The 14722-nt window shown below is 40.0% G+C and overlaps 1 protein-coding gene across 1 annotated transcript in view; it reads left to right on the top strand.

Moving 5' to 3' along the window:
* The first annotated feature begins 2364 nt into the window (after positions 1-2364).
* The window catches only part of tfb1m (transcription factor B1, mitochondrial), a 33071-nt gene continuing 20713 nt past the window's right edge, over positions 2365-14722 (top strand). Inside the window, exons 1-6 of the mRNA XM_061247721.1 lie at positions 2365-2494; positions 4632-4775; positions 6016-6167; positions 7584-7692; positions 8745-8896; positions 11281-11400. Coding sequence (XP_061103705.1) covers positions 4643-4775; positions 6016-6167; positions 7584-7692; positions 8745-8896; positions 11281-11400 — 666 coding nt within the window. The 5' untranslated portion in view covers positions 2365-2494; positions 4632-4642. The remainder of the gene's footprint in view (positions 2495-4631; positions 4776-6015; positions 6168-7583; positions 7693-8744; positions 8897-11280; positions 11401-14722) is intronic.

Genomic DNA, 14722 nt, shown 5'->3' with positions numbered 1-14722 from the left:
TTGAAAGGTTCTGCATGGAGGAATGGTCCAAGATCCCTCCAAATGTGTTCTCCAACCTTATTAAACATTATAGAAATAGGCTCAGTGCCATTATCCTTGCCAGGGGAGGCTGCGCCAAGTACTAAAAACAGGGGTGCCAGTAATTGTGAAACCTTTTTTTTTTTGGAAAGAAATGTATAATTTGATAAATGAGTAATTTTGGTCAATTCCATTGAATCATTAATAAAGTAAAATATTTTCCACATGTTGGAAAATTACAATATATCTGAGTAATGGTATTATTTGTTTTCTACAGTCTCATTTTCATCAAGGGTGCCAATAATTGACTGTATGTTCCTTCCATCCTCTATACTTCCTTACTCCAGGTCAGGTGTCCCCATTCCCAAGGTAGGCTACAGGTCTTATTTTCAGCTTTAAAACAACAATGAATTGCAGGCATTGGTGCTGTCTGGGACCAGCGTTTGGGATATCTGTTCAAAGTGGCTAAAGTTGCAGTGCACAGTGTATTTATGAAACACCCAGCTACCCAGCTAACACAAACACAATGTTGGTGCCATGTAGTGGCAATGTTATAACATTGACAAACATTCCGGGAACATGTTGTTTTAGCTGGGTTAAGGGTAGAACTTTGCCATCGGTATTGTCTTTGGTCATACTCCATGAATATTCAGTTCTACATAATCGGCATGTTTGTGAAAGATTCCATGATATCATATCTAAACATTATGAATCTCATAAAAGGTATACAATGCCATACAATATTCCACAACGTTTGATTCTTCCCTTTTCAAATTGTTTTTATTTGAAAGAAGGATATTTCGTTTTTCTTACATACTGTTGCTTTGCTACATTTCAAGTGTATGCATGGGTCCCTTTGAATTTTGTGTTATACAGTAAGCAACATAATGCATTGGACAGTGACACATTTTTTGTTATTTTGTTTCTGTACTCTAGCACTTTGAAAGGATACAATTGCAAAGAGTTTGAAGTGCAGACGGTCAGCTTTAATTTGAGGGTATTCCCTTCTTGTAGCCCCCCTCCCATTTTAAGGTACTACATGTATTTGTTGAAATGGCTTCACAGATGTGTTTCGGCAGGTGTATTAATTTGTGTCATCAGTGCTGATGTCTATTCTTGATTCTAAAGAAAGACAAGATTACAGGTTGCTAAAAAACACCTAAAAGAGCCTCAAAAGTCTTGTGGAGAGATGGGACAAAGATTAACATGTACAAGAGTGATGGAAAGAGGAGAAAGAGGATTTGGAGAAAAAAAGGAAGTGCCCATGATCCAAAGCATACCACCTCATCCGTGAAACATGGTGCAGGGGGTGTTATGGCTTGGGCCTGTATGGCTGCCAGTGGAACGGCCTCACTTGTCTTCATCGATGATTTGACTGCAGACAGAAGTAGAACAATGAACAATCTGCTCAGATAAAACAAAATGCATCCAAGCTTAACACTTCATCATGCAACAAGACAATGACCTGAAACATACTGCTAGAGGGGTATTTGACAACCAAAAAGTGGAAAATCCTTGACTGGCGGAGTCAGTTACTGAATCTGAATCCAATTGAACATGCATTTTACATGCTGAAGAGGAGACTGAAGGCAAAAAGTCACCGAAACAAGCAGGAACTGAAGATGGCTGCAGTACAGGCCTAGCAGAGCATTACCAGGGAAGATACCCAGCGTTTGGTGATGTCTACGCATCACAGACTTCAAGCAGTCATTGCATGCAAAGGATATGCAACCAAATAAGCTGGTTGGTACCTTGCATGGCAGCCAATCGCCGTTGGTGTGTGAGTGTGTGTATGAATGGGTGAATGAGAAGCATCAATTGTACAGCGCTTTGGATGAAGGCCAACCATTTACCAAATATTAAAAATGATTACTTTATTCTACATTATGTTAAAATAACCAATATCTCAAATAAAAATAAAAAAAAGTTGACAGTCTGCACTTCAACATCATTGTCATTGCATCTTTTTAAATGGAAAGTACAGGAATAAAAAAACTAAAAATGTGTCACTGTCCAATGAATTATGGTGCTCACTGTATATCAATTGAAACTATGCATGCATATTGTTTTACAGTAGTTGGTTTCTCTCCAGGATTATTGCTAGTTATGAGCAATCTGAACACTTTGTGATTGTTTCCTGTACATCTATACTATTATTTTGATTTACTGTAACTTATATCAGTGCTGTGCAAGAAATTAACTTTATTTATTGATTCATTGGAAACAAACTATTTTTTATGGCTTCAAGTTGCACATATTCACATATTGTACATACAAATGAATCCCTGACCTTGAATTGGACCAGTATTGCACAGCCGCAGCACTAACTGCACGAAAGTGACATATTCAAGCATAGAGAATAATCCCCGCCTTAGCTAAAATGATTGGTGGCGATTTGCGATATTTGCAAGCTCTTTGGATAACACCGCTGTCAATTAACAACGTCATCTTCCCCAGCAGTAACGTCATCATCCTGGTGAGAAACGCGTGTTTTTATGTTGAATATTAGTTTTTAACATGCCTTTGTCGAAATGACATTGTGAAATGCCACTGTAAAAAACAAAACTTGCGTTTCAGATGAAGGAGGCAGCAGTTGAGAAATGAAACAATCGCCGTAAATTACATGACGAAATTTAAGCACGTTTCATGCTCAGTAGCCTACAGTAGCACCAAGTTAACTAGCTGGCTCTAGTTATAGCGAAATACCGTAACCTGTCTGGTTAGAAGCTAACTATAATATTAACATAGCTACGTGGATCCGCATTGTAACGTGCATTATAAGGTTAGCTAGCAAGCTAGTGCTGAGCTAAGTTACAAAACGTGGTCTTGTAATTGTCTGTGTAATCTTGCTAACTGTGATATAATGAGCTTGATTTGCTAACTTAGCTAGCTACAAACGAATCAAAATACTGCTGTACTAGCTATCCTCTGGTTGCGATAATATTAATATACTCCACTATAAAAATATCGTCTTGAGAAATCTTCGAGTCGATCCGTTTTATCTTATCCATGGCTGGCTATCCAGTCCACACAATCGAGTTTGGAGAAATTACATTGATAAACGCCGCTCCTGCTGTGCACAATGGCCAAATTACCACTGGGTGGCAATAGGCAACAATATTCTCTGTAGTGGTTTACATTCCATCCATTTTTTGTAGCCTGGCTTTAGGTTTTATGACAGAGCCTTGAAACATGGCAGGCATTATTGTATCTGTATTGATAAAGCAAATTAAATTTAGCTGTCATGGCAACAACGGCTTCTTTTTCTTTAGTAGGCCAATTTGGTCCCCTGTGTCTGATTCATATTTTTAATTAATTAATTCTTTCATCCTTTATTTAAATCTCAGAAGCATTGAGGGAAAGACCCTCATTTGCAATGCCACCAAGTTACAGCAGAACAAACATCACATAAGTACAATTAGGTCATTAAGGCATTTTGTCAAATATTACATGTATATGGGCCATTGAAGCAGAATGCAGATTGACCTACTGTATTTGGATTGGATTTGAGAATGATAACTCTTAATGACCAGCCTGTTCTGGGAATGTGTATGAAATATTGTGGTATTCCAGGCTGGAAGTAAAGATAATTAAGGTATAGCATGTGGCTCAACTATCTATGGAACTATACACAAAAGTGTGTGTGTGTGTGACTTGCTGAAATATAATAAATTAAATATTCACACATATACAGCAGACACACAGGTACACTTGTCTATGCACTGTAGCATATCAGCATACATGGGGAATGTTTCATAGTATGCAATACTGGCGCTGTGCTGTTGCACTTAGCTTAGGTATGAGTGTCAGTGTGCCCTTATGCAATGAATGAAAGGTCACTGGGTTCATTCCCTGATGGAACACACTAGGCAGCCTTCACGGTAAGCATCTAGTTCCTGCATACTAGTCTGTAAAATTGCACTCCATGTGAAAGTCTGAATGTGGAAATGTATATGATGGGTATATGAGCTGCCCTACAGAATAACACTTCCCACACAATGCATAAAAAACAAACAAAACAGCTATGCTAATCAATGCTTAGTTTTAGTTTCCATGCTTAAAAGCATTGCATTAAAACAGCGCCTCATTAGCAATACAAATGCCCACATTTAATTTAAAAAAATAAAATAATAAAAAAATTCTTTGCACACAGCAAACACTAGTTATGTGGATAAGTTAAAATATTTTGCAGGATTGATATTTTGAGAACACCCCTGTCGGTGCTTTTGAAGGCATTTTATTTAGTATCTCTGTTAGATTACTGTGTCCATGGGCCTGAATTACTAAAACCTTTAGCACATGCACAACCAATAACATGACCAATGATTGGTCATGGTATTTGTTTTGCTCCAATCACTGGTTTTGTTATTAGTTTTGCATGTGCTAAATGGTTTCGGTAAATAAGGTCCAAAGTGTACAGAAGGTAAAACCTTCAGCACACATCAAGTAAGATGGCTCCAACTTGAAGCATATTGCAGGGGTCACAGGAAAGGACACACATCAGCAAAGGCGCTTTCGGCAGTGGAGCTAGATGACCTGAGCTATGTATTCACCATGGTTTCCTGTGGGAACAGCTATTGTTTTATTTTCTCTGTTCTCTGTTTTTTCCAAAGGACCGTGAGGGATGGCAGCCTCGAGAAAAATCCAGAGCTTCCGCCTGCCCCCTCTCCCGACCATCGGAGAGATCATTCGGCTGTATAACCTGCGGGCAGAGAAGCAGCTGTCTCAAAATTTTCTCCTGGACCTGAGGCTAACGGGTGAGCCGGCCGTTTCAGACTTCTCCTTTAGAGCGCTGGTGACCCGAGGCCTCGTTACCGCTTTCCCGCTAACGCGGAAAGACGGCAGTTTGGCTGGGTGGCCAGGCGGTTGGCGATGGCGTCACTTGAATTTGAAAGGTGTCAAACCCAGATTATTTATATGGTTCTGTCTATAGCACAGACCCATGGGGTCAGAGAATGCTCTCGACGTGGATCTCTTGAGCTGTTACATACAGTACAGAAGAGTGAGGGACATAATTTGTGGGACAAAGACATTTTTTTCTTGCTTTGGCTCTGTACTGGACAATGTCAGATTTGTTAGATCAAACAATTCAAGTGCATATTCTCTGCTTTTATTAAAGAGCATTTTTTTCTACATTTTGGTTTCACCATGTGGAAATTGCAGCACTTTTTATATATACTCCCCATTTCAGCGCACCATAATGTTTGGGACGAATGGCTTCACAGGTGTTGCTCATTTGTAAGGTGTGTTCAGTTGCTTCCTTAGTGCTTGGTTGTCTTTGGAGTCTGTTATTGGCATTTGTCCACGAAAGGATCATAGATGTGCCTGTGATAGAAAAGGAAGCCATTATGAGGCTGAGAAAAACATATAGACAGGCCAAATTTACCAAATCAAAATCAACCGTTTGAGCTTGGCAATCAGAAAGGGTCTGGTAGGCCAAGGAAGACCTCAACAGTAAAAAGAACAATAACGAAAAAAAACACCTGCGCGACAGAACAAAAACACTCTCCAGGAGGCAGGCGTGGATTTGTCAGTGACAACTGTATGCAAAGACTTCACAAACAAAACTACGCAAACCACTAGTTAGCCACAAAAATAGGAAGGAATATTGAGTGAGTGCACTGTGATTTTGGCATTATCAATCAAAATGATCTTGTTAATGATGTAAAATGATCAGACACCAGAATGTGACATTTCACTTTGATGTAATGTGACCCTTTGCGAGAGTTAAATGTCTTCATACTCTAAGCCTGTCATAAACCTGTAATGGACACCTGACCTATGAGCATGTACATTTGTCATAAGCTGTCATATACAGCCATAGCCAATTATGGCAGGTAATGTGATGTATCGGCCAAATGGCTAAGTGGTTACAGTACATCATGCTAATGACAGAATTATGTAGGTGTTTTGGCATTTATTTCATGTGCTAACAAGCATTCCTTGTTCTAATATCGTTATGTAATGTGTGCTGTTTTTCCATTTGTTTCCATGTAGATAAAATTGTGCGGCAGGCAGGCAACCTAAAGGGCGCGCATGTGTGTGAAGTGGGCCCAGGCCCTGGCGGTCTGACCCGGTCCATCCTCAATGCTGGTGTTGCTGACCTGTTGGTGGTGGAGAAAGATACCCGCTTCATCCCTGGTTTGCAGGTAGGGGGCTCTCCTGAGCACACAGGTGCCATAGTCCATAATGGGTTAACTATGGTCTACAAATCAATGCAAATGCTGGTTTTCTCACCACAAGAAACCAGGAATCAACAAAGTATAATTTTTTGTGTGTGTGCTTTGTTGGAAATTCCCTGCATGGTATATAGGTTGATACACTTAATCTTGCATGAGAATACTTTTCTAACTTGAGGTTGAAAAGGTGCAAAATCAAAGATATGTTGCTGTAAGTGGTCTTTTATCTATTACCTTCAGTGAACTCCTTGCAGAAATGAAAACTATGAAAACACATCATGAAAGATGCTGCATTACTGAATTGAAAGATTACCATCTTAATAGCAGTTGTTTGAATATGTGCTGGCTATTATTGTATTTAATAATTTGATATTGTTGTTTGATGAAAGGCCTTTGATTATAATTACCCATTGCACTCTGCTCAATGATGGGTAATTGTTTGTTTACTGTCTCAATCAAGCAATTTATGTTTGAATAGTGTGACCCTATACTCTGATTAACAGGCCTGAAGAACTGAAGTGAACACACAAAACATAGGAGTAAAGTGTAAAGCACTTTGGGAGTGCCTGTTCATAACAAATTTATCAGTGCACAATAGTGGAAATATCTCAAACCATCAGCATACGGACAAGTTTATTAGAACTGACATAGTGTAATTAAGCATGTAATCATCTTTACGTTATGAGTGAAATGATGGCTCAAGACAGATTAAGTCCAGATACTATAAGTTAGTTGTAACTGTATATGCATGCTATATTTTTACATTTCATGGTGCCAAGGCCACCTATGCATGCACATACACTCAGTGAGCAATTTATTTGGTAGACCTGTACACCAGCTTATAATCAGCCAAGCATGTGGCAGCAATTCAATGCATAAAAGCATGCAAGATGTTCAGCTGTTGTTCAGACCAAATCTCAGAATGGGGAAGAAATGTGATCTAAGGGACTTTGACCATGGAATGATTGTTGGTGCCAGTCACGGTGGTTTGAGTATCTGAGGAACTGCTGATCTCCTGTGATTTTCACGCATAACAGTCTCTTTGCAAAGAATGGTGTGAAAAAACCAAAAAAAAAACAGTGAGTGACAAAAACGCATTGGTAATGAGAGAGGTCAGAGAAGAAGGCCCAGACTGGTTGAAGCTGACAGGATGATAGCAGTAACGCAAATAAACGAGCATTACAACAGTGGTATGCAGAGGAGCATCTCTGAACACACAACGCTTCAACTTCTTAAGTGGATAGGCTATAGCAGCAGAAGACTTATGTTTTAGACGAATAAGTCTAATAAATACCTAATAAAGTGCTCACTGAGTGTATGTGTGCCATTAGAGGGGTTAGCTGAATGGCAAAGGATTTATGATGCGATATTATGATATTTCCACAGCTTTTGTCGGAGGCGGCTCCAGGGAAAGTGAGAATCATTCACGGTGACATTCGTAACTACAGGATGGACAGGGGCTTTCCCTCCTTCATTCCGCGGAAATGGGAGGACGGTGAGTGCGATCACACATTTGCAATTGTCACAGACGGTCTACTGACAGACACAAGGTTAGAAATCAAGTCATATTTAATGTTTAAGAAATAAACCATTTACATTGGCAGGCCTCTGCCATCCTGCAGCCATAGTCCAGGACAGCAGATTGGATTACACAGTTTGTGTCTGTGGTGGTTTGTGGCTATCGGCAGTGATGTGTGAGTGAGGCTTTCTAAAAACAAAAATACAGAAGCCATATTTATACACAGAAATAAAGTGGAGGTACATTTTTGTGCTATACTACATTTCCCCAATGTACCATGAAAGTACAGTCATGTTCTCATTGGGTAAAAATGAGTACATTTTCCAAGCAAGTAATTATACTTTCAGTGAGCACAGACTTCTACTGCTGTAGACTATCCACTTAGAGTTATGATGCGTTGTGTGTTCAGAGATGCTCTTCTGCATACCACTGTTGTAGTGTGTGGTTTTTTGCATTACTGTCACCTTCCTTTTTTAGTTTTTTTGCTAACTCTTGAGATTAGTGTGTGTGAAAATCCCAGGAGATCAGTCGTTTCTGAGACGCCACCCTGTCTGCCACTAACAATCATTCCACAGTCAAAGTCACTTAGATTAAATTTTTTCCCCATTCTGATGGTTGATATGAACATTAACTGAAGCTTCTGACCCATATCTACATGATTGTATGCATTGCACTGCTGCCACACAATTGGCTGATCAGATAATCGCATGAATAAATATCTGTAATAAAGTAACAGCTAATGTTCCTAATAAAATGCTTGGTGATTGTACTTTTGTGCTATACTGCATCAAATTTCCCAAATGTACCCCGAAGGTACAGTCAGGTTCTCATTGGGTAAAAATGAGTACATTTTCCAAGAAAAGGTACAAATGAATTATATATTGATGGCTAGCAGTACACATTTATTCAACAAGCATTTGTACCTTTTAGGCACCTTTCGTACCTTTTGTACCGAGTGTAGTGTTATAGAGTTGCAATGTGGCGCAGATCCAAAATCAATGCTGTCATCGTCCGGTCTGCCTCCTCAGAGCCCCCCAACCTGCACATCATCGGGAACTTGCCCTTCAGCGTCTCCACCCCCCTCATCATCAAATGGCTTGAGAACATCTCCAACAGGAACGGTCCCTTCCATTTTGGGCGCACCCAGATGACTCTCACGTTCCAGAAGGAGGTTGCAGAGGTTTGTGTTCTTTCGGTACTCGGCCGGTGGCCATCACGATGCCATCATGACGGGCCTGTAGTTCCTCAGTATGGTGCGAGTCACAGGGACTTCTGATGAATGTCTTCTCCCTGACTTCTGATGAAGTGCTGTGTCTGCTACCGTCGGTGTATTGTTATGTATTTTTATATTGCTTATTCCTTTGGCACGTATGGCCTTTAACGCAGCAAGTTAACAGGGCTGTCATAGCATGACAATAATAATGTCTCCCCAATGCTTAAATGTCCATAGTCTGGGAGGTTTGCCGTTTACCAGGTAAAGTGGAGCATGCGGACAGTGCCACACCCAGAGTTAAAAACCGAGAAAATAATTGGAAGTTTGACGTAACCCAGAACAAAACTGTGGCCCATATATGGATTTTTGGATCAAAGCACAATTTCTCTAAGGGAAAAATGAATGGCCTTCATATAACCATCTCTGTCACAGTCTGAGACAGAACAAATTTAAGTCAGAACATGTACATACAGTGTGCACAAAAGATGCAATAAAATACCAAAATTTTAAAGCCTTTTAAAATTCCTTTCAGTTTAGCACTGAATATATCAATTTCTAAGTCAAGGACCAACCCAGACCTACTTTATATTTGTGCACAAACTTGAAGTCAACTTGTGTACAAAATGTGGTAAAGATATTGACAGGCATTCAAATTCCCCAAATCTCTCCAAATACAAAACATCTGCATATCTTTTTGTCCAGACATGTAATTTCTGAATGATCAGAAAAGCTTATTTTTCTATGAAAAATGATTTGTTGATGCAAATTGTAAAGAAAATTACAATTCATGTCTGTTTTATTCACATGTTTTTATAAAGCATGCCCAAAGTTTCCAAGAAGCTTTCCAAAAAGGATTACTCACTGTAATGCTTTCTGACCAACCTGCATCACATTTAAAATGGAACTTTGTCAAAATTTGGTTAACCAGAGCCCCATTAGCCAGTACAATTACAGGTTTATCTATAGAAAATCCTGCAGTTACGCACATCTGTATGTTCATTTTGCTATGCAAATGCACCAATATTCCTAAACTGTCTGTCACCTGAATATAACACCTTATACCTTGTTAGAAAAGGTAGAAAACCCTGTAGAAGAAGCTTACCATGTTTTACATGAGTTAAGTACTGAAATGACCTACCAGTGCATTTAAGCAACAATAACAAGAAGTTCAAGACGACATTTGCTTTGGTATAGTCCCAGCAAATAGATTGTTTTCTCGTTTCTTCATAACCAGGTGGGATATTTGGTTCCATAAATATGTCTGTGTTGTGTAATTTATAACTTAATGTTTAAACCAAACCAAAAATATGCCGGCCAGCCATGCAATAAAAGTGAGCTAAGAGAAAAAATCTATGTGTTTATTCATGCAATTTCTGAATTGTGTATTTTAGTTCTTATATTGGAACATTATTTTTTGATGTAGAGAAATGGTACAAGGACTGTTAGAATATAACTTTTATTGTCTTGAGTCTGTGACTGTTGTAAACTGTGAGTGTGGCGAAAGGGAAGCTGGAGTTCTATTGCCCTGCTTTACAAATAAGAGGCTGATAAGCATCTAAACTGCTGTTCTCGCTAGTGGAGAGTCTTTTTAACAATCTGGCATTGCCGCTTTGCGGTTTTATTACCTCACAGTTTTTTGTATTCTATAAATATGAATGCAACAATAATTTGTGACGTCAATGACTCAACTAAAAGGGGCCAAATTGGATTGGGTTAATATTTGGACGTTTTTATCCGGGCTCATTTCTCTCTTAAGTGCCACTGGGTCCACTGAATTCTGATGCCGCTTTCCAACCAAAATAATTCCCTGAGAAGTGTTCCCAGGCTAGTCATTGCAATTTTCATATACAAACAAACACCAAAATGTCATCATTTCTTTTAACGGATTTCAAAAAACTAATTAATTTCTCCCATTGACCATCAGATTTTTTGATCCAGAAGTCAAAAAAGTGGATGAGGTTCATTTTGACAACAGCTTTAAGGTTCAACATTTCCTTATTAGTACCCAAGGGTAAATGTGTCCTTGAGGGGTAACCTTGACATGAGCTGTAACAGCCAAAAAAAAAAAAAACCCAATTTAAGTATTCTAGTCTGATATTTAGCCTTAAAATCTTACTTCTATTACTTTTTTGCTAAATAAGACAAAGATACCGCCAATGAGGTAAGCCCATTTGACTAATTACAAGATTTACCAATGGGGTAAGAAAATGTCTTTTCAAGAAAATAGTAACTGAAAACAAGCTAATATTTTCTTAATAAATAAATAAATATTAAAAAGCTAAAATACTTGCAAAGACAGATTTTCTAGCAGTGTGTGTTTGCTCACTCGCGCTCTCCCTCCGTCTGGTTAGAGGCTGGCGGCCAGCACGGGCAGCAGTCAGAGGAGCCGGTTGTCTGTGATGGCTCAGCACCTCTGCAAAGTCAAGATCTGCTTCACCATCCCTGGCCGCGCCTTCAACCCCAAACCTCAGGTAGGACCACTTGGCTTCTCTTCAACTTGCCCTGTTTGGAACAAACATTTGTACCTCTCGAGTTACTGGTCTCAGTGACTCTCTAGAGTAAGCAGTACTGCTGCATACAGTGCTACAGTAGAGGAGGCTTTCACATATGACAGTTTATTTTATTTTATTTATTATTCATTTTCACTAACAAGTTACAGGTTACAGATTACAGTATACAGTAACCCTCAATTTAAACCCAAATGTCACATTAATGTAGATGTGTTGTTCAGTACTGTTGTGTTGTTCAGGCTTGAAAACCCAAATTAGCTAACCACAGCTGTAATTATGATGCAAGTAATTATATACAGTATACCATATAGGCCTATGTACAGTATGCTTGCTCTATATACATACACATACATAATTAAGATATATTTAGTATTTCTGTTTGTGTGTGTACACAGAAACTTGAAATATATCTTAATTATCGTAATGTTGATCTTAATTAGTGGGCCAAGTGCAAGTCCTATGCAAATCAGAAACAGAAAAAGACTGTAAACACGTGCACTTACTTACAAGCACAGATTACTTCGAGATTTCCAAACATTCATTGTCCAACATTAACATTTTCCAAAAGATTTAATGTTACTAAAGTAACATATGATGTAATAGACCACTTTTCAGATGAAAACTTAATTGAGGCCTGACTAGCCAAAGCAAAAAACGTGGCTAGTTATCCAATATGTTTGGTGCAACCATTGCTCTTTATAGTACATTTTTTGTGTGTAATACTGTTGATTTCATCATTTTTGACAGCATCTTTTCTTTATGGATTGTGCCAAGACTTCTGCACAGTACTGTAGATATTTCTGTGTGGTTCGGGCCACTGCAACAGGCTGAATGACATGCTTTTAAATGTCTCTGCTGGCAGTGGGGACTGCTGGTTGTGACAGCTCCATGATAGCTTGGCTAAAGAGCTGGGTTGTGTGAGCAGAAGAACAGTTCGAGATTAAGGAAGGAAAACTAAAAAAATCTGTGAACACAGAATGCTTTAGCCATCAGCTTCACAGCCATTCAGTACAGTAGATAGCATGTGGCCAGTGAGATCAGTCCAGAGCAATAATCCAAACTCATACACGATACAATTCAATACAACTACTTTAATCGATAAAAAAATAAAATCCAGTCGATGCGCAAAAATCCAAAGATGCTTACATAACTGCGCAGTAGAGATAACACGTCATCGCAATCATCGCTACTGTCAATCATTTTATCGACAAGGACGAGTCAATTAACTGCCGCTATACTCCCAAGGTGAACTCGCTACCTCTCCGCAGCAAATGGTGAGGGCTGCAATATTAAAAAAGCACAAGCTCTCCGAGATGGGGTTGGCCACACGCATAGCGAGTTCCACAGAGCCTAATTCTCATTCTTAATGAGCCTCCTTAATTCCCCGAAGCGTCGGGTTGTTAATTCAATTTTTTTTCTCCGGGTTTACAAAGATGGGATTTTTTTTCTAGTCAACTCGGTACCATTTCACGCCAACAGTCTTCGCTGCGGAAGTCTTGGAGGCCCGTCGCCGTGGTGACACAAGCAGGCCTAATCCTGGTGGGCTTACTGTGCGGCTCATTAGCGGTTCACTGTAATTTGTCACAGGAATCCTGTGCCTGTTTATGCATGCACACACACGCAGGAAAACTCACAAAATCACTGGAAAAAAAACAAACAAACGGACAGGCATGAATACGAATGTCCAATGCCACACGCAGACTCTTCCATTAACAGAAGCAAGCCGAGCAAGAAAAGGGCCACTTGTGCTCGTGAGGTTCAAAGCAGTTTTCCTCTTGAAGTGTTGCTTCGATATCCTCCAGGATCTGTGCTAATGCATTGTTACATCCCTTTTATGCAGGGTTCGTATTAAGCAAAAAGTTTCTCCTGTATTCTGGGTAGTGCAGTCTTTGTTGCATGGGCCCATTGGCTTCTGGAGTTCATTAGTTTCCGACCATGTATTTGTTTTCAGCAAAAGTGCCAGTTTGGCCAGTCTTTATTCACACATTAGTGTTAGCCCTCACACCACGTGGTTGTATGGGTGTACTTACTATAGATTTTTAGTTTTTAGGGGGAGGGAAGGAGAAGGATAGAGATAGGGGGAGAGAGGGACGGAGAGACAGGGTTAGCCGGCCTGTGTGGGGTTGGCAGCCTCTTTGTTTGCTCAAGCTGGATCACGTCACTGAAACTGGGCTAAACTCCGCAGGCTTAATGTACGGTCAAACTAATTGAGGCAGCATGAACAGCGTGGGGCTGTTTTCAAATCTCGCGTGCTGTCCGAAGTACGCTAGCCGGCAGGTCCCAGGCACTGTCCGGCTTTTTCTTCTCCCAGCGCAGACCCCCCCTTCCCCGCCTCCATAACCATTAAACCCAACTTGCCTCGCAAGAGAAACTGGGAGACATGAAGGCCTTTTTCTCTACAACGTACACAGTGTTACAGCACCCCCCCTTCCCCTCTCCCGTGGCCAGGTGTGTGACCGCGGGCAGAGATTGATGGGAGGGGAGACCAGAATGTACCATAAGCAGATGGTTGTCAGAGCCGGTCACCAGGCGCCTCGGGTAAATGTCTGTATCAGCTACTCTGCCTGCGGATGGGGTGGGCAGGCACAATAGACTCATTACTGTATATTCCTACCTCTGCAATGTCTCTGGAGGATGACAAACAGTGTTATTTTAGGAGCTTTTCAAAAATGAAGGTTAGGCTACAGCAGTGGGTATGGTGAAATTAGTTTATCAGTGCTTCAGTTCTCTAAATGTAACAATTGGTCTTGTTGAGTGATGTCACCATTTTACTTGTCAATCATAGTTTTATTTAAAGGTGTTGACCTTATTTACTCATTAAAATGACCAGAAATTACCAGGCTGGTAATTTTGTGTGGTTGTGAAGTGATTGCATGTACATTACAATTTTTGGATGTAATAGAAACCTTTATCTGTGCACAGCAGGAAACCTCACTCGTATCTGTAGACAGGTATGTTTTGCCCTCTAGCTCATCTCAGCAGGTAAATGGAGCACGATTAAGATATCAAGAGCACGGGAAATGTGTTCATATTACTTCTCAGACCAGTCCGGCGAGAGACTCTGCAGCTATGAGAATGTGCCGGAAGGCTTAATTGTGCCCAATATATCATCGTCCCAGGTTAAATGCTAAAAATACCCACTCTGCTTTCAAACAAAATCCAGCACAGCAACTGAAGCTCTTCCTCAGTTCAAGATGAGATTATAATTATCCTGCTGTATAATTGGCTAAATAATTCCTCCCTTTCTACCTCCATTAATATGTGGTGAGCATTCTGCCGCAAA

Source organism: Conger conger, chromosome 1, assembly GCF_963514075.1.
Source record: "Conger conger chromosome 1, fConCon1.1, whole genome shotgun sequence".
Taxonomy (NCBI): Eukaryota; Metazoa; Chordata; class Actinopteri; order Anguilliformes; family Congridae; genus Conger; species Conger conger.
The sequence above is the reverse complement of the archived record's forward strand: the minus strand, read 5'-3'. Positions and strand labels throughout refer to the sequence as shown.